Source organism: Aphis gossypii, chromosome 2, assembly GCF_020184175.1.
Source record: "Aphis gossypii isolate Hap1 chromosome 2, ASM2018417v2, whole genome shotgun sequence".
Classification (NCBI taxonomy): Eukaryota; Metazoa; Arthropoda; class Insecta; order Hemiptera; family Aphididae; genus Aphis; species Aphis gossypii.
The window spans coordinates 54,545,452-54,572,207 of record NC_065531.1 but is presented as its reverse complement, the minus strand read 5'-3'; the positions used below and the strand labels follow the sequence as shown (position 1 = coordinate 54,572,207).

General features: G+C 29.7%; 4 protein-coding genes across 4 annotated transcripts; 2 read left to right on the top strand and 2 right to left on the bottom strand.

Moving 5' to 3' along the window:
* On the top strand, nucleotides 1-5,623 carry LOC114131580 (serine/threonine-protein kinase polo-like). The gene is made up of 9 exons (XM_027996833.2): nucleotides 1-680; nucleotides 2,208-2,452; nucleotides 3,563-3,760; nucleotides 3,827-3,922; nucleotides 3,996-4,297; nucleotides 4,370-4,579; nucleotides 4,647-4,800; nucleotides 4,859-5,105; nucleotides 5,183-5,623. The coding sequence occupies exons 1-9, from the start codon at nucleotides 582-584 to the stop codon at nucleotides 5,372-5,374; spliced, it is 1,743 nt and encodes a 580-aa protein (XP_027852634.1). The 5' UTR covers nucleotides 1-581; the 3' UTR covers nucleotides 5,375-5,623.
* A 3,734-nt stretch (nucleotides 5,624-9,357) lies between these two features.
* LOC114131594 (GATOR complex protein WDR59) lies at nucleotides 9,358-14,122 on the top strand. The gene is made up of 3 exons (XM_027996852.2): nucleotides 9,358-9,654; nucleotides 10,921-11,044; nucleotides 11,117-14,122. The coding sequence occupies exon 3, from the start codon at nucleotides 11,128-11,130 to the stop codon at nucleotides 13,885-13,887; it is 2,760 nt and encodes a 919-aa protein (XP_027852653.2). The 5' UTR covers nucleotides 9,358-9,654; nucleotides 10,921-11,044; nucleotides 11,117-11,127; the 3' UTR covers nucleotides 13,888-14,122.
* Nucleotides 14,123-15,697: 1,575 nt separating this feature from the next.
* On the bottom strand, nucleotides 15,698-21,208 carry LOC114131583 (uncharacterized). Its single transcript, XM_050199564.1, has 5 exons — nucleotides 20,087-21,208; nucleotides 17,255-17,377; nucleotides 16,921-17,122; nucleotides 16,527-16,767; nucleotides 15,698-16,022 (listed from the first exon to the last, which is right to left on the bottom strand). The coding sequence occupies exons 1-5, from the start codon at nucleotides 21,123-21,125 to the stop codon at nucleotides 15,855-15,857; spliced, it is 1,773 nt and encodes a 590-aa protein (XP_050055521.1). The 5' UTR covers nucleotides 21,126-21,208; the 3' UTR covers nucleotides 15,698-15,854.
* A 2,529-nt stretch (nucleotides 21,209-23,737) lies between these two features.
* On the bottom strand, nucleotides 23,738-26,656 carry LOC114131586 (uncharacterized). Its single transcript, XM_027996839.2, has 3 exons — nucleotides 26,067-26,656; nucleotides 25,864-25,980; nucleotides 23,738-25,215 (listed from the first exon to the last, which is right to left on the bottom strand). Exons 1-3 carry the CDS (start codon nucleotides 26,187-26,189, stop codon nucleotides 24,376-24,378), a joined length of 1,080 nt encoding a protein of 359 aa, XP_027852640.2. The 5' UTR covers nucleotides 26,190-26,656; the 3' UTR covers nucleotides 23,738-24,375.
* Between the last annotated feature and the right edge of the window lie 100 nt (nucleotides 26,657-26,756).

Below are 26,756 nucleotides of genomic sequence, written 5' to 3'. Positions count from 1 at the left end.
CAGTGATCGTTGTCGTACAGCGCTCGGTGGTTACAGTCGGTGGGCGGTGTGTTTCCAAACGTATTTTTCAATTTAACGGTTATTTTCATAACGTCTTGTTCCGCGACTGGTGCTCGTTGTCCGCCGTCGCCGACAAACCCGTCCACGAGTACGACCGTTAGCTGTCGCCCTGCTGCAGTCGTTTGGAGCCGACGACCATCAGACCGAACGCGCGCCGATTTTTGTCGTTCGACGTGCGCGCAAAAACACGCACATAACCTATCCGCCGTCACCCCCGGGGCTGCTGCCGTTTTACTGGTTCCCGCCGCCTAATCAAACAAAACTGTATTGTTATTATTATTATTATTATTTAATATTTACCATCATTACTATCATCGTTAAAAGCTCCTCTGAACGTCGCAACGGCTAAATCGTATTACGTTTACGTTCTGCGTTTTAAAATTCCTTTGTTAACGTATACTTTTTGCCGATCAACACGGTAGTTACTAGTCAGTGTACAATTGTTCATTGTCGGCGGCGATCGTTGAGTCCGTGGTTGCCACTTGTCCTATAAATCCTAAGTTCTACCGTCAACAGCCAACATGTCGTCTAGACCAAAAGAAGAAGAAGTCCGAATCCCGGACGTGATTTTCGACAACAAGACCAACAAGAAGTATCAAAAAGGCAGTTTTCTCGGAAAGGTAACTTAAATTTTTAACTGGGACTTGACGTTTAAGTCTGCATGCGTACACGATGTTTTTTAAAGATTATTGTTGGGGGATTATACAATTTATTTAAGCGATTTAGTGGTCTACCCGTTTTATTTTGATTTCTCGTAGCAAATTGGTTGAATTAACGATATTCTCGAGATACGTTATGAAATGTTTATCGTCATTCAGAAAGAAAACGATTTTATAACGTTTTCCCATCATACTTATTGTAATTTTTAACGAACAATTTGCATTACAATTTACATGTGCACTACAAGCGCCCATACCTGTTGATCTTTTTAATGGTCACCAAGTCTTCCGATAAAAAATAACAACCATTTAAAACCTGATGTATTTATAATATAATTCTCATATTAAGTTTTAGTACAAAACAAAAAATTAAAAAAAATTACTCTTGGTAGGTAGTAGTGGCGTATTTAGGGGGTGATATGGGTGTTAGGACACCCCTTGTCGGCCATATGTTTTATGTTTTAGTTGTTGTTTTAGTATTAATATTATATATTGTATTATTTTTTTTATGTGCTTTAAAACAAAAAAGTTTTATACAACTTATACATACATAATTCTCATAATAGTTTTCATTTAATTTATATCAATAGGTATATGGTTTTTGTTAATGTATTACCTATAGAAGGCGCAGATATATATTAGGAGAACCTGAAAATATTTTAATGTCAATTTTATTTGTGTACAGATATACAATTCAATTAATATTATCTAGGTATACCTTCCAAAAAATAGTATTAAGTTTATATTTATATTGCACCTAAATAAGTACTTGTATATCATAACTTAAACTTAACTAATCTACAAAATTGATTTTAATTAATAAAATTGATTTCAAAATGTTTACCTACCCAATATTTTTTGGATATTTTTATTTAGACATAACATTTATATCAAATCTAAAATAAAATATCAGTCATCCCTATGTATAAATTTGTTACAGGTAATAAAAATATAATTGGTATTTATTAAAAGTTAAATCATAAATATCCCTAGTTCACAAAACTTTAAGTATTAAACTAAAAAAATATAAATTCTCAAAATCAAAACCAGAATTCTTAATCTTAAGTATCAATATGTTTTTGATTTAATACTATAACCGTGTGATGTACAATAAATATACGAAGACCTTAATTTATTCGATCATTGTTCAAATACAATTTTAAATTATGGGCTTTCAATTATTTACTTTAATAACTTTAACTAGTATAACTAGTAGCATTTATGCACAACACACTTTTAAAATTATTTTGCATTTAATTTTTTAAATGAAAGTTATTAAAAAATAAAATAAAATATTGTTCTTTGTTTATAATTTAGTTGTTGAAATATAATGTGGATGTATATCTTTAATAACTATTGTGAACTTCAAAATCTATGGGACAAGCAACCCTTCTAATATTCTTGATCAGTCTTTGTGGTCAGGAACCATTGGTTCATCTATGTGAGATAAATATTTTCATTTAAAACTATGTTCATATATTTTTACAGGGAGGTTTTGCAAAATGTTATGAAATTGTTGATTTGAAAACTAAAGAAATCTTTGCTGGAAAAATTGTTTCCAAAAAATATCTATTGAAACACAACCAAAAAGATAAAATGACACAAGAAATACATATTCACAAGATGTTGAAACATACAAACATTGTTACTTTTCATAGTTTCTTTGAGGATAATGACTTTGTTTATATTGTTTTGGAACTTTGCCGGAAAAGATCAATGATGGAGCTGCATAAGTTAGTATTTTGATAATAAGCTGAATTCTTAATAAATAGGTATTTACATGCTTGAGTTTTAAATATATGTTTTTAATACTATAGAATAACTGTCAAAAAGTATATTTAAAGTATTAATAATTAATATAATTAAAATCTATTTGTGGTATAGTAATGAGGAATTTATAAATGTAACAATATAATATTATACAGATTATAATTATGAATTTATCTTTGATTATTATTATAAATGTACAATCTATTTCTATTTTTAAAACCAGCGTTTTAAAGTTACTAACTAATAAAATGAAATTCATATTTTCTTTGAATATAAAATGTGTATGTAAACAAATAATAATCATCTTTTAAAAATTTTAAATTTTGCTTATAATTATACCCTTATAAATTAAAAATGAACAATTAGGTTTTATTACAACATCTAATAAAATATTTCATGATAATAATTATTAAGTAAAGTTAATTTATCTATGTAATTTTCTGATTTAGGTCAAATATGCTAAGGAGTTATTGTCATGCAATCTGTAAAGCCTAGTGTGTCATTCAGTATCAGGTTTCTGAGTTTAACACAATATTGATTTTTACTAGAATTTTGTTGACAAAGTTGTTTTGAATTGGAACTTTATAAATAATTATTTTAAAATATAGAACCACACGGTATATTTTTACCTTTAATAATAATTTATTGACACTTATATTAAATGTTTTTTTATAACTTTTAATGGAAATATTCACTTAAATCATTTAATATTAGGTTTAGTTTTTGTATAACATATTTGATCAATAATTTTTAATTCAATAAAAATCTATTATTTGGAAAATAAACAAAACATAATAATAATGTAAATATTCAAATATTCTGACTAATTGTTATACTTGTTGAATAACATTTTATATTTTATAAATATTATAAACTTAATATTTTTCTTTACATTTACCAACCAAAGCTATAATTTGTTATTATATCTTAATTGAATATTTAAATAAAATAATTTCATTTTAATTATAAAAGTAATAATGACTGAATTAGGTAAAAACTGTATGGTAAATTGTTGAATTTATTGTTATACCTACTATTAATTATTTATACTATTCATTTTTATTATGCTTTAGGAGAAGAAAAACTCTTACTGAACCCGAAACACGTTACTACGTATTTCAAATTCTTGAAGGGACATTATATTTACATAATCAGGGTATTATTCATCGTGATCTGAAATTAGGAAATCTATTTTTAAATGATGAAATGGAAGTGAAGATAGGAGATTTGGGTTTGGCTGCTAGAATTGAATATGATGGACAACGTAAAAAGTAATAGTTGTTTTTACCTATATTGTGTTATATTGATTAAATTAAATAACACTTCTTTATATTTAGAACATTATGTGGCACTCCAAATTATATTGCTCCAGAGATTCTTAGCAAGACTGGTCACAGTTTTGAAGTTGATGTTTGGTCCATTGGTTGTATAATGTAAGTTTCTTAAAAAAAAAAAATGATAAAAATACTTATAGTTTATTTTTATTACTATTGTATTATATTTTAGGTACACACTATTAGTTGGCAAACCACCATTTGAGACAAACTCTCTGAAAGAAACATATGCTAGGATTGCACGATGTGATTATAGCTTACCACCTCATTTAAATAAGAATGCTAGTTCATTAATTAATAAAATGCTTCAATATGATCCTAAAAAACGTCCTTGTGTATCTGATATAATGAAAGCTGATTTCTTTACTACTGGTTATATGCCTAAAAAATTACCTCCATCATGTCTTACAATGGCTCCTCGTTTTGATTCTATCAATTACAGAGAATCAATTTCTAATCGCAGACCACTCAATGGTAATTATTTTATGTTAAAACTTGATTATTTAAAGTTTCTATCATAATTTTGTAAAAAAAAACTTATTTCAGAACTCAATAGCCCCAAAGCTGCCATCATTAAAGTTGCTTCTAAACCTCAAGATCCGGTTAATAAATTGCCAATGTTTAATATTCCAAATAAACCAACTACTGGAAATGGTGTTTCATCCAATGACTGTAAAGAATACATGATGTCCCTTGAAAGAGAATTGGGAAATTTATTGAAATGTAAACCAACCATGAAAGGAATGAAAAACATGGGTATGAATTTTACAATAATAATATACTATATTAGGAATTTACTTAATAATACTTTTATACATTTTAGAGGAAAACACTGACCCAGCTGCTCAACCTCTCATTTGGGTTAGTAAATGGGTGGACTATTCCGATAAATATGGATTTGGATATGAATTATCTGATGATTGTGTTGGTGTTATGTTCAATGATTTTACCAGAATAGTACTTTTAGCCAATCTAAAGTAAGGTTTTGTAATGTTTAAATCTATAATTTTAATAATTATTGTAATTTTTTTTTAGAGATGTCCATTACATAGAAAGAAATGGTTCAGAACAATACCATACAACTGAACATACTCCACCGTCGTTAGAGAAAAAAATGAAGTTATTGATGTACTTCAGACGTTACATGAATGATCATCTTATTAAAGCTGGTGCTGATATATTAGCTAAAGATGCAGACCAATTGAGTCGTACACCATACATGTACCAATGGTATAGGTCTACTTCATCAGTTATTATGCAACTTACTAACGGCACTTTACAAGTATGTAGCATACTTAACATTTTGTAGTTTTGTATTTGCATGTTAAGTATATTTTATTCTTTTTGCGTCTTTTTTAGATCAACTTCACAGATCATACAAAAGTAATATTGTGTCCATTAATGAATGCTGTCACCTTTATTGAAAATAATGTTTTCCGTACATACCGTTTTAATACAATTGCTGAACATGGCTGTAGCCCTGAATTAGGAAAATGCTTGGAATATGCTCACAAGAAAATTGGATCTATATTAAAAGATAGCCCAGTTTAATTTACTTGAAAATTGACGAGTATATTTAGTTTATAGTTATGATAATTAATGAAAAACCAGTACTTATGTTAAAAGAGCTATATTTAAGATTGTAAATAATTACTATTATTTTTTTTATTTTACAATATTAATATTAAACCTTAAAATTAAATAGTTTCATTTATTATTATTTTTATTATTTCTATTTTGTGATTTTTGTTATTTAGAAAACTATTATTTCATCAAAATAAAGTGACTTAAGTACATTTAGTTACATTTAAAGCACATCTAATATTGTTTTTCCATGGTTGCATTAAAACAACAATATTAAGTAAGATCTAATTAGTATAATTTATTACATTTTAACTTATTTTGTGTATGGAACTATGAAATAAGCTATGTTTTTGAGCAATAATCTTAGCATATTACACTAAGAGTTATTTTAAATCTTGTGGTTATTTTCTAATAAAAATTGTTAAAGAGTAATTTTATTATTTTTCATAACTAATTCAACAATTTATACATACTATTTGTTTGTTATACTTTCATAAATAAGTATTATTATTGGTTGTGATTTGGTTCATGATAATAATATATGTTTTTAAACAATATTATATTTTAATTCTATGACGTGAAATATATTAAATATAATCAATTTAATCTTTCAATTTGTATATGAAAATTTTTGTTACAAGTTTATTTAACTTGACTAAAATATAAAACTTAATTCTATGAATTGACAAATGTAATTTATTTTATCATGAGACCAGGTCAAGTCAATTAATATTAAATTGAATATTTGTAAAAATGTTTCTATATTAATTATATGATTTTAAAAACATTATCATTTAGTTTTTATTGTCTATTTATATTTTAGTTACAAGAATTTTTAGAAATTTATTTATTTCATATTTAATAAGTTAAAGAATAAAATATGTGCAGATGTGTAATCCATGTTTTACTACAGAACATGCTAAAACTAATTTGTAGTTTTGACCATTTTATAGCAGCAATGTGTGATATATTTTCTTTAAATAATATATTACTCTTTTATATTGACTCAATACTTCAAATTATATCCAAAATTATTTCATTATACAGAAACTAATTTTATTTGTAAACCACGAATTAAGAATTATCTACTGACTAACGTAAATAAAAATTTTAAATTAATAAACTAATAATAATAGTACAATAAATACATAGTAGTTACATAGTTATTCAGTTACAAGCAAATACACTTATATGTGAAATTTTATTACTTTTTACCATAAAATCAATAAAAAAAATTAAACGGCATATTTTGAAAGTTGTGGTGAACTAAGAGTGTTCCAGAAACATTTTAAAAATTATTTTGTCTTAAACTTATATTAACTAAGTTTATACTTAATAATCATAAATTCATTAATATAATTACATTTCTTTTAGTAGATTAATCCAAAAGATCTATATGACTACATGTTAAGAAGTAAAGAAAAAAAGTTGGGCAATTGAGTACCTCTTGTTCATTACTGTACATAAGATGTCAAGTAGGTTAAAATTATATGTGAGTTAAATTTTAAATCAATAATATATCTGTGTTAAAAAAACGATTCTAATCGGAAAATAATATGGTCTGTCAGCCTTGTAGTGATCGCTATGCAGGACATTGTGATTGTTTACAACTAATTATTTAAACGACGTAGCACGTTCCATGGTTGATCTTGAGTCGTTGGTTAGGAGGTAGGTAGTTATAAATTAAAATATAAACAATTACTTTATTAAGTTAAACAATAAAACATAAAATAAAATAAAATAGCTTACTGCTATACTATAATTATTAAAAACTGGAAATGACCGTAAACTCGCCGCAATATGGCTGTAACGAAGTCCACGAGGACCAATAGTCTTACAATAGGGGTAACTACAGAAATAACATGTTTTCTGGACTTAGGACTTATACTTCAAATGCGGGAGTAAAAAGTAGATTGTATTTATGTGTATACTACACTATCTCCCCAATGAACTTTTTTAGTTACGCATTCATACATTTTGTGTCCATGACAATCAACAAAACAAAATACAATTAATCCCCCTACCCTCCACCAACCATCAGAAAAAGTTGAGCACGCCCCGGCCAATACTATCAAATATCTTTCATGATATATTTTAAGATGTAACTTTTACAGTAATTCATTTTATTTAATATTGCTGGATGTTGATATAAATTGTAGATACCGAAATATTGTATTTATTTTACGTACGTAACACTGGGCCCCTCATAGAAAATTTTACATAAAAACTAGGTCACGTCATTAAAATGCATATGCACGACTTTTTTTTACCAGCTATTTTTAAAACAGTACTCCAGCATCCCACAAGTGAAATAATCACTTTTTTACAAATTTTTTTCACCAAACTTTAGCAAGCCATTAGAACGCATTTCCACGACTATCACAAAATCCAAAAATTCTCAATTGTATTAATAAGAAAAATAAATTTGATTTTTTTACGTCTTTATTCATGTACGTTAATAAGGCAACGCATTAGATCATATATGTGGAATTTTGAATCTGAAAACTTACTGCTTCACTAAGTAATATTCATTAAATTGTTTTCTTAAAAAATACGGTATTTCGTATTTTTTGACATTAAATTCGGAGATATTCCATATTATTATTGTTCTATACGATACTATGACGTTTTTTTAATGTGTATAGTGCGTTTGTGAAATGATGGCCTGAATTAAACACCGTGAAAAATACGAAAAACTCGTTTTTTTAGAAAAAGTGGCTGTCGACCAAGTAAGAAAAATAAATTTGATATCCACCCACCCACCATTTATGCCCTGCTGATATACATTATATTATTTATAATAATTATATTCCTAGGTGTATTTATACATTATAATGATTGTTAAAAACAGTGGTGCAAGAGGTCTTTAGCACCCCCTGTTTTTTTATATCTAACTTTTATTATTTTATTAAAATACCATGAATGTTATGTTTTAGAATTATGGAAAATTTTAAATTTCCTGAAAAATATTTAATTATTTGATCGTAAGTTATATTATTCATTCTTAACTGGATATTCCCACATTATTGTTAGACGATTAACTATAAGGACGATAAGGTATACCTTACGGAGAAATATATTGCTTACGATCTATTTTTATCCAATTGGTTGCATCAAAAAGCATTATATCTCTGTGATGCATTTACATAACTAGCACCCCCTGTTTTTGAGGTCTAATTGCGTCTATAGTTCAATACAAAAATATTGTTTCAATCTAACAAAATTACTCACCCACCTAAAATTGTTTGGGGCATTTGCCCCAAAAAATTAAGTTCGTGACGCCACTCAATAATTTTCGTCCAATTGACGGCATACCCAAATAATTAACACATTTTAAAATAGTTATCAAACTGCCACATTTAGCAAAAGAATTTCAGAGGCGAGTAGGTGTACCACCCTCCCAAGCCACCTTAGCTTATACGTCTATGATTTAAATATAATTTTATATTTTTAAGTAGTGGGGGTTGAAGGCTGCTTTAGTTGTTGACCTCGGTCCCGTTTTTTTTAACAATCCGGCCCTGCTACCCATAATTATTGGTATAAGGTATATTCTTCGCAATTTACTAGAATGTATTGTCTACGATCTACGTCGCAGAATTTTGTCGCATTGTTATAATCTATCAGAACACGTGCACCGTGCACGTGTAATTGAAATAATTATTCTAGGTGCCGTTTGGACTCAGGAGCGCATGACATATCGATGATAACTTTTAAAAATGTTTACTTTTTTGGGTGATGCATAAATGCATAATGCACCGATACACATGATATGTGCAATGTACTATGCTGAATTTTTTTTTATTTTTGTATTTTTGAAATAATGCAAGTATATGGGTGTTTGACATTTGTGTAAACTCAAAAGTCAAAGTCGACTTCTTGTTATCAATTATAATCGGCCACATGTCGCACATACTTTTTTATCAACATTTTATTGCGACTAGTGATTACAGACTAGGTGATAAGCGCAGACGGTACAGTCATAACTCGTATTTTCAATTTTGTAAATTTGTAATGTTTTAGATTTAAAATATTAACTGCTTTTTGAGTCTTTTGACCCTTTTTCTAATACTGATCCACTACTCTTTAGAATTTTAGATTTTTTACATTGAAAATTTAATATTCTTATGCAAGGTTTACCTTGAGGCTTAAATCTTATGTCCATGCTCTATTATTGTGAATTTTTTATGTTTCATTATTTGCATACACAGAAGAGTCTATTTAATTAATAATTATTTCTGGATGTAAAGGTAAAAATAAAATTATTATTTATCTTATTTACTAGGTTCTTATATAGTAATACTTACTCGTAATTAATTTCCTAATATTCTCATTAAAATAAATTTTTTATTAAGAAATAATTTGATTTAATTTGATCGTATGGTCATACCTTCATTATTGGTTAATATTTAGATTAAACAATAATTTAAAGACTAACAGTAACCATTATACTATTTTATATATTCTGTTCAGGTATTGAGGTATCTATTTTAACAATTTACTTACCTCTCGTTTGTTATTATTCTTCATTATTTTCTACATCAGAGTAAAATTAATTTCTATTTCTATCTCTACTTACTATTTTTAATGAAAAATAACACTCAAGGTAATTTTCTGAATTATTTACCATAATAAAAAACATAATCTTAATTATGTTCCATAATGCATTACAAAAAAATATTCATTATTGATACTGAATTCCCCATTTTTTCAAAACAAATATTTATACTATGTTCCTATTTATTATAGTTAATTAAATGAGATAGTAAGTGTACATAATTAAAGCATTAGTTAATTTGAAACATATATTTCATTTTAGTTTTAAAATTATTTCTGTTATTTTTATATTGATTTTATATGAGTAAATTTATTACTTTTTATTATTATTTTTAGTTGTAATGTACCTAAATATTAATTAGTGTTAATAGTTTTAGTTTGATATTTTGATATAATTTTTCATTGTAAAATCATGGGTACTTGATTAATGATTATTATTGGTTAAATATTAAACATTTTGATATTGAAAATATAAAATTTTGGTACTGGTCTAGTTGACCCCCGCTACTCAGGTTTAGTTGACGGCTGCAACTTGCTAGATGTAAATCTATTGTGTTTTTGATGTTATAAAATGTATTTACTACAGAGTTTTGGCCACCTGCATAATTTTTTATTATTTTCTGCATATTATATTTATTTATATATACATAAAATGTGTATAATTTTTTTACAGTTTATTTATCCATTTTATTAATCTATTTTTATTTTAATCGCCTGAATTTTTATGTATGATCATAAATGTAAAATGTATTATTGTTCGTACATTTTTATATAAATTAATAATTATTGATTATTGATAATAACATTGAAAACACGATAAATGTATGTGGCGAAGTCAACTAGACCAGTATCAACATTTTTTGGATGTGTTATTATTGTTTACGATTAATAAAAATGTATATGAAAAATACCTATGTTGAATAAAATAATATCTTTTAAATTATTTGTTTCTTTTTCAGATTACACTAATTTGGAAAATAAGAATGTTTTCATAAAGTAAATATGTAAATTATTTAATTCCATCAAAGGCTGTTTATAATGATTTTGTTGTTTGTGCATTTTAAATAAAAAGTTTTGAAACTAGTAAGAAAAATAAATTAAATTAAATTATTTAAAAGTCAACGAATGTACAATTTTGATCTTATTTATTTCTAGATAATACCAAAATGGCTACAAGGTGGAGTAGTGACTACAATGCTATTGAAATTAGAGATTTTGATGCTCATAAAATGGCTATAGACTATACTGGATCCATAGTATTGTTAGCTGGCCGTAAAAAATATGGTATTGTTGAAATTTATAAATCATCAAATATTCTTTATCCTAGATCTTGTAAATATGAAATAAAAGCTCTCGAATGGAATCCGACATATCATAACCAGCATTTATGTGCATTGGCACAAAGTACCCAATTGCAATTACTTAGTTTAAAAAACAATGTTAACCTTGCAACTTCAGTAAGATTAAATACCCATACACGAGCTATACTAGACATAAATTGGCATGGCTCTGATCCAAATACCTTAGCTTCATCTTCTATGGATTCATTTGTAAATATTTGGGATATTAGAGATAATACTAGGCCAGCTTTATCGCTTTCAGCTATTATTCCTGCATCAAGAGTACGATGGAATCATTTAACTAAACACTTGATAGCTACTGCTCATGGTGGAGAAGTAAAAATATGGGATCAAAGAAAAGCTAAAAATCCAATTCATTATATTACAGCTCATCTCAGTAATATACATTGTTTAGATTGGAGTTATACAAATGAAAATCAATTAGTCACTTGTAGTCAAGATTGCACTGTAAAATTTTTTGAAATAAACGATCTTAAGAAGACGGAAAATGTTTTGAATACCATCACGCCTGTTTGGAGGGCTAAATATACACCATTCGGCGATGGTATATTAATTGTTTTAGTCCCTCCTGAGAAAAGAGTGGACAATAATCTAATACTGTGGAATTTGAGTTCCATTAATTCACCTGTTCATACATTTGTTGGTCATTCAGATATGATATTAGAATTTCAATGGATGAAAAATAACGAGGATAAAACATCTGAGTATGAATTTATAACATGGTCTAAAGACCAAACTATGAGATTATGGCACATTGTATCATTTCTTCAAGAAATGCCTATGGATTATATTGAAAAACAGAATGATGATAATTTGGATATTGATCAAAATGCACCAACCTCTGACACTAGTAATGTATCCAATGATGCACTAAACGACATTGATAATGTAAATTTTGAAAATGAAGGCCAAGATGGAAGTTTTTGTATGTCTGCTAGTGAAGATTCTTATAATACCGAAGATAGTGAAGAACCTATTGTAAATTTACACCAAGAGTTTCTCTCATTAAATGTTGGTTCAGAAATCTTCATTGAACAAAAGGATCCAGATCGACGTATATTAATAGCTTTAGTAAAAGTCAATAATAATTCAATAACTATACATATGACATTTCCATTGGATTATCCTGTTAATGTTGAACCTCAGTTCCAAATTACCAAAAGTACTTATGATGCGAGTATGAAAAATAAAATTCATAAAGTATTGTATGATTCAGCCATAAAACAAGTCTCTAAAAATTTGACTTGTGTGCAGTTTTGTCTTCGTGAGCTTGTTGTATCTTTGAGGAAGTCCCGGATATCATTTTCAGAGTCCCAATTTTCTGAAGATGATAAAAAAACATACTCGATGTATTCACAATCACCATCTCATTATGATCGTACAAGTACTTACATATCTAGTCAAGACAGTTATAATATTCTACAGCACAAAACAATGGGTTTGAAATTTTGTAACAATGGGGCATTATTGTGGTTTAATAGTCCACCAAAGAGAAAAACAGATTTTTTTCCATCTATTTCTCTACAAAAAATAGATAGTGCAAACCACACTCCACTACAAAAACTTCAACCTTACTGGTTTAGTAATAGAAATTCTCCAACTGATGGCAGTAGCCGAAGCTCAAAAAGTTATAGAAAAGACAAGCTAGATAAACCAATAGTTTCAATTTACGATGTGTCAAGTTTATTTCCTATCAATAAGGATTTAGCCTCAAAATATGAATTAGATATATCTAATGTTTTCAGTACTTGTTTGAAAAATGCTTGGATTACTAATGGCTTTAAAAGAAAAGATTTAGTTCAAACTTGGACTCTGGCTGCATATGCTTGCAATACAAAATGCAATGTAAAAAAGAAAGTTACTTCATCGATTGACCAAATTAATAGTTGGAGAAATCATCCGTTCACCATTCATTTGATTGATTCATTGATCTCACACTATGCCAATCATTCTGATTTTCAAACTGCTGCTTTATTATGTTGTGTATTTAATCCAAATCCAGCTTTAAAAAATATTGAACAGGATAGGACACCAACACCAGTATATACACGTTCAAATAGTTTATCAGAAGGTTTTACCTTTTCTAGGGGACAAGAAGAATCAACTGAATGTTATGAAATTTCTGACAAAGGATTACTATTAGAGGATTCTGATTCCCAGAAAAATATGTTGTATGATGTATATAAAAAAATATACATGGATGTATTAGATAATTTGGGCTTATTAGATCAACAAACCAGTGTTAAAAAATTTTTGAAACAACAAACTCAAAAGAGTAGTGTATTTTTTTACAAATTCATTGTTGAGTGTTTAAAATGTAATGACTCAGTAAAGGACGGATATTGTGTTCAATGTCAACGATTTAGTCTGAAGTGTACACTATGTAATTCTACTGTTAGAGGTGCAGCTCACGTTTGCTTAAAATGCGGGCACGGTGGTCATGCTAATCATTTGATTCAATGGTTTAGTAAGGAATCTTTATGTGCTGTAAATTGTGGATGTTATTGTTTATTTGAAACTATGTCTATACTCCATATTAAACGATATGACTCCAAAGAAGATTGAGGATATTGTCTAATCTTTACCTTCATGGTTTTAATTTAATCATTTTTTGATAGTTCCTCTTTGTTCTACCAAAGAACTAAAGATAAAACATATTTCAATTTACTATGTTGTTTAAAAAGATGTATGTTTATAATGGGTAAATATCTTTATATTTTAAATATAAGTAAAACTCTGTTATTTGTTGAATTATTGATATAAAATATATACATATATATTTATTTTTGTAAATAAGTAATTTAGAAGTTTATGTTCTTTGACTACCTGTTCATATATTTTTAAACTATCTACTAAATGTTTTATATTTTATATACTTGTTGAAAATTCAGTACAACAATGTACTGATAACTGTATTTAAAAAAAAGACAGCTGTTTACTTTTTTATGTCACTAAAAAAAACACCCTAATTTTGCTGATTTTCTGAAATTTATAATTGAGCTTACAATGAATAGCATTTATAAATATTATTGAAAAGTAAAGCAATTTAGGTTCTTTTATATTATTTAGGAATTAGGATGGTTGAGTAATACGTTTTGTTTTTAAAATAATTTTATTCACTACTAACCAATTGAAAATTCTACAAAATCGTTAGAAAATTGAACTGAGATACATAATTATTTTATGTTATTTAGTTCACCTGGGTTACTCAGTGTGTTAGTATAAGTGTATAACTTTTTGAAACTTAAATTTATATATCATTAACAATAATACTGAAATATGGACAATATGGTACCAAACTACCTGGTTATACAGATGTTTTTTTACATGAATGGGATATGATTGAGATTGGCAGATAATTGTGACGACATTTTTAACTCCAGATAGATTAGGTTAAATTGTTAAAGGTTAAGTTAAGTCGTTAAATTACTATAATTTTATACAAAGTGGATTTGTTTGTAAATATAGTAATTAACACCAATATTTATTAAATAACAAAATCTAAATTAATAGTGTAAAATGTTAAAATGTTCATTACATCTACTTTAAATTATTTTCATATTATCATACAAACATCAGTCTTAGTTGATCGTTTTTTGATTATTTGGGATTTATATGGTGGTTGCTGCCGTTCGTTTGATATTTATAAATTCCATTGTTCTCTATCTTATAGAACTGTTACTGTACATGCATACATATGTATGAATGAGTAAAATTATAGAAGATTAAGAAAGCAAAAAACTACTTAAACGTAGTATTAAATTATAAATTGCTTTAAAAAAATAATTTATACTTTATTCGAAAACCATAAAAAAAGTAAGTGATAATGTGCAAGCGCGTGTACGGTGTACCGAAAGGTTTAACAATTTTAAAATGCAGCACTCATTAGTCATTTTTATTATTTCACTTAGGTACTAAAAATCTTTAACTTAACTCCATTTAGATGAAATACCAGTAGTCCTAAAAAGGTGGTAAGCGTTCCATTAGTGGTACATGAAAAACTCATAAGTGTAGGTCCCTATAAGTGACTGAGGTAAATATTAGATTTATTATTAATGGTATATATTTTCAAGTAATGTGTTAAAATTTTCAAAATATATAGGCAATGTACCGATACGCAGTTGCATAAGAACTTAAAATTAAAAAGTTGAAAACCACTTGCAACCTATCTATTTAATAGTATCTATATAAACATTTTTAAATTGCGTTTTATGACTTGATACCTATAGTTATACACTTTTACTGTAAAGGCACATTCGGAAATTTAAAATACCTATACTATTTATTTAAAGAAATTATGTAGGTAGTAAGTACTTATAATTTATATAGATTGTGTTTCTTATAGGGAAACGTTTTCAATAATCATTTTAGTATGTAAAGATACACATTTATATAAATATATAATTGTCACTAATTTTCTATAAAATGCATACTAGATGATAACAATGTTAACTTTAAATTTAACACGGTATATAAAAACAGTTTTTATAAGTTAAGTATATTAAATTGAATCTTATTGAAATTGGTTTTGTTTAAAAATCATCAATATCAGTTTCCAAACCGTTAAATGTTGGGTGATCCATTCCTAAGCAGCTGGTGACTGTTTCATCTTCCCCGTGTGGACAATCGTCTTGTAGATCACACACCCATTGACGTGGTATGCAACTACGTGCATTATATGTATTAAAGTTATTCAAGCACTAAAAAAATATAAGTAAATTTTATATAATACAATTAATAATTAAGATGACATCGTGTATGTGTATGTTGTCTCCGTCTTATACGCGTACGACACACTAAATTTTTGTTCACCAATTTCAAGTGTACTTTTAGTTTTGATATAAGAGTGAATTAAGAGTGAGAAAACATTTCAAGCTTTTAGATGAGAAAATTATCGATGCTCTATCATTGGTTTTTTATTATATTTTAATTTTTAAATGAACATTTTAAAATATTTTTCATACTCATAACTCACTTAAAAATTGTGATAATGTTTTTGTCTAAAAGTTTGATAATAGGTCAATTAATTCTAATATCAAAACTAAAAGCACACTATTGAAAAATTGACGAATGGAAATTAATTATGTCAAACCGTGTGTAAGACGAAGACAACACACGAGGGCGAGACGCACCCTTTGTCGCATTAATTTGTCAATATTGTTAAGTGTATTATGTGTAGGTTTATAATATATTTTTATTTTTACTCTAAATTCTGTAAATCTATCACAGTGTGAACTCCAGTTGTCGCACACACGTTCGTCAGATCCATCTGCACAGTCTTTAATTCCATCGCAGACTGCACGGAGACCTATGCATCCTGTTCCTTGCCAACATTTAAAATTATTTTTGGTTAAACACGTTTGGTCTTCTCGAGCGTTGAAGTCACCAATTCCTGGTCTCAGTCCACTGTATGTTCGGCCACAATTAAATTCATTTTCATCCCATCTGTTGTTTGATATTATATTTTTATTTATAAAAATTAATCAAGTTTTAAAAGTCTTCATACAAAATTTAAAATTTAAATGTTTCAATGAAAATAAAACTTTTATACATTTTATATATTTACTTCATAAATATAAAAATAATGTTTTCACTTACCCGTCATCACAATCTAATCGTCCGTCACATAGCCAAGAATTAGGTAAACAGACAGACATTCTTCGTGACCGACATCGAAACTCATATTTCTTGCAAGTACCACGGGTATAATACCAATTGTCATTATTGTTGTACACGCCATTGGTATTGTCTCCGCCATTCGTATCTACCGTATTGTAACAGTTGTATTCATCATCGCCTTCTACAATGGTTGAAAAGAATAATAACATAAATAGGTATATAATATGTAAATATTTAATTTATTTGGGTGGCTAAATGTTATATGCAACTACGATATTTAAACAAATATATTTTTATACAAATTATAACTTACCGAGACAGTCTTTTTGGCTATCGCATAACCAACCCAGAGGTATACACACATCAGAATTTCGACATGGATATCCGTTGTAAACCATACCATCTGTGTAACATTTCACGGTGTTTTTGAGTATATCTGTGAACAAATTTATTAAAGTTGAATGTGTACAAATAATGATATTAGGTTTATACATATTAAGTCTTTCCATTTCCATCCTAATAAAAATTTTTTTTTTAAATTCAATTAAAAAATGATACCATTAGTATCTATTACCTGTATGTGCATGGATTATAAACTATATACACTGTTATAAAGTATAATATACCCTTTCCTTTCAGATGCCAATTAACATAAATATAAAAGGTTTATTAACATAAAAGTTAAATACACTTTCCTAAATCTTTTTTTCTCTTCAGTCCACATATTTACAACAAGTATTTGTCGAACTTCTTTCACTATAAATAAAATATTATGAACAAATATACCCAATACATTAAATCTCACCATTATTCTTAACTTCCATTATTATCATTACCTAAAGAAGGATTAAATGAAGATCAAGCTACCAAAAATAATTGATTAAATATCTTAATATAATTAATTTGTATGTAGGTTTATAATATATTTTAAACAGTATATAGTCTGAGTAGTCTAACAATAATTTATAAATTGTAAGTATACTATTAAATATTAATGTTTTATCTGCAAATTTTAATCATATTGTGTACATCAGTAAGCTAACGAATATTAACATTTGATGCATTGAAACAGTTAAAACGTATTAAAAATAATAATTAAAAGGTATTAATACATAATAACATCGTTGATATAGGCACGTTATAATTTATAACTTAATGAATGTATAAATTATAAGTAATTTTGTATTGCATATAGTTAGGTATATAATATAGTTTAGTTGGTAAGTAAAAATTTAATAATATCCTTGTAGAGCCCCAAAAAGTTGAATTATTTTTAAATTCGTTATTTTTATTTAAAAAATTATTATTTATGTTCTCGTAAATTGTATGACTACAAAATTATTTATTTTTAAATAGGTCTTAATAAACTAATGAGTAATAACTATAATAAACAATATGCTACATACTACATAGGTATACATAGGTATTTGGTCAAGTAAGAAATTAATTGGAATTTCGATATTTTCGTATTTCATATATAATAAGTGTTGTTGTTATTTTTTGCAACTTACTAATTTTTTATACGCAATAAGATTCAATATTATATTTGTTACCCGCAAATAATATTTGGCCATGTTTATGTGTTAACAATGTTTATATTATTATTATTTTAAAACCTAACTTATAAGTAACAATCAATGATAATATTTACAATTTACCTATTTTTATTTCATAGGCCGAATTTAAATTTCCGTATTAAAAATATATTTAGGTACATATATTCCTAAAAGTTAATTTATTTATCAAAGAATGAATACCAACGATTTCTGGTTCATCGATCCCTTGAGAGATCATCGAACTACAACATCTTCTTTTTAATAATACCTATCCACTTGAATAACTAGGTAGGTATAGGTACTTGATTAAATTGCCAATTTAGAAACGATTACTAATACTATATTGTTTGCTAGCCATGGTCTAGCTATTGTAAGTACCTATAGCTATTATTATAGATGGTTTAGTCATGTTTTTCAGAATTGGTCTTGAATCTTGATACACATATTAATTATAAAGTTCATTAGCATCGCTGATTAGTAATTATAGGTACTGTTGATAAATTATTGATACCTACAATAATATACTGTTATGAGTGTTGAGCACTTATAGCGTACATTGAACTACGATGATAGAAATAATAAATCGCTCTGTAATATTAACCACCTTTAGACTATAATCTGCTTTCTCATACTATAACAGGCACTTATAATTTAAGTATGTATTGTATATAGTATATACTATTTTGTCAAATTAAAACAAAAATATTCATTAATTATTGTACATGCATAAAATAACTATTTATATTTGAAAATATAGTACATTCTAATTTTTATTATTCTTATAATGATGACTTCTAAGCGCTATGCCTGAAGTCCTTCAATTTTTTTTAATCAAGGGTCACATAAAATTATTAAAAGTTCTCACTTTTAAAGATGAAAAGGTATATAAATAACATTTACAGTATTTTTTAAAAATAATCGGAAAACGGGATCTTCAAAAGTCAAACAAGTATAGCGTAAAGCCATAATATTATTTTTTACAAGCACTTGAAAATTATACCACAGTATTATAAAAACTTCTCTGCAAATGACTTTCAACTGAAAATGATTGTTGATTAAAAAAAAAATACATCATAGGAATCTTTAAACATTCCACTATAAGTATTTGCTAAATTACTATTTTCTATACTTAGTTAAAATTTTAAAATATTTTGACTAATTTTCTTGGATTATTTTCTAAATAATCTTAATCACAAAGTTTTTATAACTTTATAATATTATAAACAATATTTTGATTTCTAATAGCAATATAAGTATAATAAAATACAAATTATAGGTCAGATTGTTTTTACTTGGAATCGTCTTTAGCATATGTGATGACTTATCGTTGAATTCAAATACTATTATACAAATACTATTATACATAATATACTACAGTGACCTCCTACTCAATAGATATGAGATACGTTCGAACCCTAAACGCTACGAAAACCGCATAATTTTAAATTTAAACTGCAAAATACAACCGTCAAACGACTTTTAAATTTTAGCTAGTCGGGTCTGCAGTCACTATATAATATCGTTTCCGGAGACTTTACCCTCTTTGCACCCCTTTTACCTGCCCCGGACGTGGTTTACCGCGGACTTACCGTACGAATCGCTGTGAGCTCGCTTGGCGTCGATTTGGTACGAGGTGGCCGCAACGTCCACGTCGGCCTCGTCGGCGTACGTCCCACCTCTGCCGGCGCTGCGTTCGTCCAACATGTCCGTCAGGTTGGCAGTGCCGCGGGGATAGAGGCCACCGGTGTATATGAAAATAGCGTTTTCGGTTCGGTTGGCGTGCACGTCGGACTTTTGTGGCTGCGCGGGAACGACGGGAGCCGAGCGACGGATCTTGACGGCCATCATCTGGTCGGGTGGCAGGTCGGCCAGCACGAGATCGCTGACCGGGTACCGGAGCGCGTACCTGGCGTACGGGTAAGCCGAGTACCGGACGGCGCCCACTTGCTTCGCGGCCGCGTCCCAAGGGTCGCTCGCGGCGGCGGGCGGCGGCGGCGGTTTCTTGTACAGCTGAAACACGTCCACGGTGATGGCGGCGGCCGCCGCGTCCATCCCGGTTTCCGCGAACGACGGCCGCAGACCGCGCAGCGTCACCGACACGTGTTCCGCGGTGACCGACCGCTGCGGGTCGCGGCGGGACGGCTGCGCGCCGAACCGCCGTTCCATCGACTCCTTGACCGCCAGAATGGTGTCCAGATCGGATTCCGGGACCACGAACGGCGTGGCCACCTCGAACCGACGGCCGCCGTCGCACCCGAACCGCGCCACCTGGTCGCCGTCGACGAGCCGCGAGAACGTGCCCTCGTACACCCGGTCCGCGGCCAGGTCGCCGGCCACCATGTAGTCGCCGCCGCCGCCGCCGTATTTCTTGCGCGCCGACGCCACCGATTTGAACATGACGCGCCGCCGCTTGTCCGGCCCGCTTCTGAACAGGCAAACGCCCGACAGGCCCCGGCCCTCGGGCAGGCCCAGCCGGACGGCCACGCTGTCCAGGGTCACCGCGCCGGTGCTCGGGGTCGTCGTCGTCGTCATCACCGCCATCGCCGCCGTGATCGCCGTCATCGCCGAGACCGCGGCTGCGACGGAACGGCCGCCGCGTACAGACATCGCGTTCGTCCCGACAAACATTGTACGACAAAGTGCGCCTGTCCAATATACGGACGGCGCGTTATATATACGCGTGATGCGCGCCGTGTAACGCAATCGATGCGCACAATGTGCGAAGATCGTCGTCGGCAATAATATTATTATAATATAATATATAGTCGCCCATTGTCATCGCGAGATCGATCAAGGTCGACGCCGTCGTCGTGCGGCGCGCAATCCTCGGTCGAAATCTTTCGTCTCGCGCTCAGTCAAACCCGTCAAACGGCGATGATGTGCGTCTCGACGCGTTCGAATCTTTCGACCCGTCATCGTGTGTATTATGTACGCGCATCACGACCGCCCGCGAGGTTCCGCCCGCGTACCTTCCGCCATTCTCCCCCGGGTACATCGTAGGACGTATTATTACGTATTTTTTTTTGTAAAATTTCAATATTTTGTTTTTTTTTACTTTATGATTTGGAAACACGTCGTGTTTACCGGCAACAATGTTTTTTTTTTCAGTAAATCGTCCGAAATCGCACGATCGTCAAAAAAAAAAAACATTAAACAATCACGTGTATGTTATATATGAATCGATGCGTGCATGAAAAACCGTACCGAATAATGTCGTAATAGGTACTTTAAATTAAAATATATAATATTATATACTTTGCACACAATAACGATACACATTAATGCCTAGCGATAGGTTTATTATACTTCGTATGTGTCAGACCTGCGTGTTTACGTATTTATTTTTTGTAAAATAATATTTACTATACTAAAATATAATTACTAGTTTGGGTAGTATAGCCGTATAGATATAGTTCGTATCGAAATTATTTATCAAAAATTGTATAAAAGTTGCTCGGTGCAAAAATAATGAAGTACGATCTATGATGTATTGATATGATAAACGCGTGTGAACAAATCGTGTCAAATAAAAATGATAAATCGTAGTGATATCATGAGTATTATAGCTGGTATGCGATAATCGTCTTTGCCGAAGTAGGTAAAAAAAATCTGAAATTCGCATCTTGCTATTTTGAGCAAAGAGTTATAGATCATAACGCATTAAATGGCGCAAAGTATAGGCAATATAGATACATTGCCGCGTAGAAAAGCATTTGTAAAATGCCTAATTTATTGATTGTATGAGCTCGGAGGGGATATGTATTTACTTTTATTCAATAGTCTTCGTCGTATTTTAATTTAAATATTCTTAAATTAATTCATTTTAAATGACACTATACGAAATAGACAAAAGTAATAAAACTGTGAGATCTAATTCATTTGACCGAAAATTCGTGATTTTTAATAATTCCTGATTAACTGAATGATTATGTTGTGTAATGTACAATAAAATTATCTTATTTTAAAACATAATACTGCCTCTTTTCTAATTGTGTATGATTTTACAGTGTTTATTTATTGACCAAGTTATTAATGACTATAGATACCATTTTGAAGAATGAAAATAAATAAAAATATGTCGTATGTACTACTTTTCATACTAGTTAAAAATATATATATATTCATTATTATCGGGCCAATCTGCGTCTAAAATTTTTAGTCAATAATTACATTTTTTCACTTATATATAATTTTTGTGTAAACAATTTAAATGCTAGTAATCAATATTAAACTTAAATAAAATCAATAATTTGTATTCTTTATTTTTACGTTGAATATTGAAAGATTGATTGTTAAAAATTTATTTGTAAAAAAGCGTGAATAAAACACACAATATATAGTTTAGATTTTTAGAGTTTTCATATTTTAAACATTTAGTAAACACACTTCGTTCATCGTGATAATATTATTATTTATAATTATATTTGACCTATTTACCCGAATACTGTAAATTTTCTGTGTCAAAGATATACACTGTAAGGTTTAAAGTTTAAACATTACAGAGATACTTGGATAAGTACATATAAACACGTCTTATTTGAGTTATTAAACCTATTCTCTAAACGTCACGAATCACGAAATCTTCAGATCGTGTAGGCGTGTTATCCATAATATCGTTAAGACAATGGCTTCAAAATCACCGTATTATGTTTATTATTTGTATTATTATGAACCCAACAGATTGTTTCATTGCACATTTTTATTTGCACTTAGCTCGTACATAGATCAAAAAGTATTTAAAATTAATAAAATTATTTACACAATTATATTATCTAAAACGTTCGTGAACGTTTAATAATAAATCTTACCATGCTAATCGTTTTCCGAGTAATAGGTATACAGAAACATGTAAACATAAATAATATTTTTAATTTTAATTTTAAATAATTTTTTTTATTTATAATACAGTATTTTGTAGTTCATTAAAATAAATATCTAGATAGTTACGTTTAAAAAACTAGATAAATATCAGTAAAAATGATCTTAAAATGATCTAGTAAAGAAAAAAATTAATCAGTTTTTATTCAAATAACTTATCTAGGTATTTTCCAATACTTGTTGTTGTCAATTTTTTTTAACAGATAAAGTTGAACCCATGATAAAGGTATATGATTAAAAATTAATTTTATTTTTACAATATAATATTGTTGGCATAAAAGTGTGCGTGAAAAAGGACCCTAAATTAAATGATTTCAATCTTAAGTCTTAAAAAATGCACAAAATAATGACTACAAACTGCAGGAGTGATATACATGATAAATAATTATAATTATAATTATTATTATATTATACTTTAAATATATATATATTTCCGCATAAACATAATTCTATAATAGCAAACAATACCTTTGGTATATCTAATTTTACATTTACCTTGTTATATATATTCAGATGTACATTATATTTTGATTGACTGGCGTTCACGGTTATCTTAACTAGAGTTAATTTTGAGCGTTATACGCTAGAAAAATTGACTGGTCATTTGTCTCTATATATACTATATACATTGTATAATGTATATGTATGTGTATGTGTATATAGTATGAATAATATGTCTGCATAGTTTAAATAGTGTATCTGGGTGTATTGTTCATATTCATAGGCGTCCATTAGGGGGGAGGAAAGATAAAGCACTTGCCTTTTCCTGAGCAAAAATAATTATGAACTTATTTTATTATTGTAGTTAAATAAATTTGGCGTATTTACAATGATATATGAAAATAACATTAAATCTTTACTATCTTACATTTGAGAATTTTTTTATTTTGACCTCCCCCCCTAAAATTTTACCGATGAGCGTCCATGTTCATATTAAAATAAAGTGTGAACAAAATAATTATTTTACTATTATTGAAATATCATTTAGTTGCAGCCATGGTTAATGCCACTTGCCACACGAGCACTTGCCAGACGAACACTTGCCACACGAGCACTTGCCGCATGAGCACTTTCCACACGAGCACTGTGGCTTCTCGCTATTACAACGACACCCCGACGACGAGTGTCCTTTATTAGGATCCGTCAGTGGTAGCGTCGCGCCGCTGTCCTCGTACACTGTCGGGCACACATCGGGCTTCGAGAGTGGACCGACCACCAGTGGCGAGCAGGATGGCGTTTCGGTCTGGTAACCAACGTCTGCGTAACTGGGTAGCATTAATACAGGTCCGGCATCGTCCGCGGGTTGCAAGACATCGTCCTCCAATGCAAGCAGTGCGTCAGCTTCTGTCGCCAATGCGGTAGCGTCGTCCTCGAACCGTGACTTGCACGTCTTCAGCTCGACGATAGCCTTGTCAAGTGCATAAAGACCCTCCTCGTTGACATCCGGCACGGTCCGCAGTGGCGGCAGAGCATCTCTCGGCATGGCGACCTGACCGAACGCAAGACGTCCTTCGCGCACGTCACCCCGACACCGATTAGCTTCGGCCTGCGCCAGCATCAGCGACACAGGATCCACCGCGATTGCCGCGGGTGGGCCACTGCCACAGCACCCGTTTCCGGTCAGATCCGCCGCTGGTTCGTCTATGCCGTTCGGGCCGGGCGGGTCTTGAAACACCGGACTTCCGGCGAGTGGCGAGGCTGCTCCACACGCGATTTCTGGGAAAAACGCACCACCTCGTTCGCCGAACAAAGGCAGTGCCGCGTCCACGCCACCGTCGTTGCAACTCTCTACCCGAGTCGGATTAGTGCAATCCGTTCTAGTCAACGAGGCCGGCGTCACCTGTGAATATGCGTGGCATACTATATTTTTAATCATTTTTTTATAGGTACTGTAGGTGTTATAACAATAGTAACAACAAATAAATTATTTGAGTATGACTAAATTTCTTAGAATTAATAAATGTAAAATAGTTTTAAGCGGAGTGCCGAAAATAAAAGTTTTTTAAGTATCTCCTGCAGCATAAAGAATTTTTCCCATAATATAACTTTAATTTTTTATTTTCCAGATATAAAAAGTGTAAGTATTTAAAGAATTTTTTTTCAATTTTCAATTAAAATGTATATTATACATATATAATTTCTTAATTTAATGTAATATTGATGAACTGAATTAATAAACAATTGGCTTTAAACTTTTTTTTTATAAGTTCTTCTACATTTCATCCAAAGAACACTTATTAATTTTTTTTTTTTAAGTATTATAAGTCTGAATAAGAAGAGTTGCGTATTAAAATTTGTTAATATTTTAATTTCTTTAGATGGAAAAAATTAAACTTTAAATTGAGTCCTAAAATGTATTTATTCAACTTTTTAAATTTCAATGTTGAGTTATCTGTATATTTTACTACATTTATATATATATACTATTAACAGCTTGCTTCATTTATATATACATCGTATATTGTGGTACTGCAAAGTGCAAACTTACCTTTGTGTTTACACATGTGCAAGCATTTTTAATTGGTGTGTATTCTTGAGCACCCGGTATTTTAGTACAAATGATACGTTGAGCGGGTTTAGGAATTAATATTTTTGGTGTTCTAATCTAAAGATCAAATTTATATTGCATATTTATGTTAGAATAGGTACTCAAACTTATTTCTTTTGAACTTAAAAAATAGCAATACTTACTAATGTAGGTTGACAGTTACAGAGATCTTGACCAATTACAGCACCACGTCCAGTACTCAACCACATGAAGCATACAAGGATTAAAAACCACCAAAATTTCATGTTTCTATTTTTGTACTTCATTTATGATACGGAAATGTTTGAAAATATATTTAGAAATACAAGTCTAAGTAAGTTATGTTATATATTTCTCGTCGAACGCCCATATAATAAGTTGGACAAATAAAAAAAAATATATTGATCAAGGAAAAATTATTGAATACGTGATATATTTTTTTTAAAAAAATTGTTAAATTATTATTGAACTAAAACAAAATTGAGGTTTATTAGGATTTACGTTATTGTAAACACAAAACGACTAAACAATAATAATATGAGTACAAACAATAACAAACGATTTTTTGGAAATCCTTGGCCACAATACAGCCTTATATATAAAAATTGTTATATATTATATGCAATTATATTACAATAGTCGAATATATCTATTTACTTTTTTGACTACATTTGCGTGAAAATGGTTCGTGTTTACAGCATTATAGAAATATCTATTATGGTATTTTTTACTGTACAGGTAATAATAGATACTTATTTATATAATTAAACATCAATATTTATACTTGTAAATTATATCCCTAATAAATTTTAGTTATTATTGTAATTAAAATTTAAAATAAATATTTAACTGTT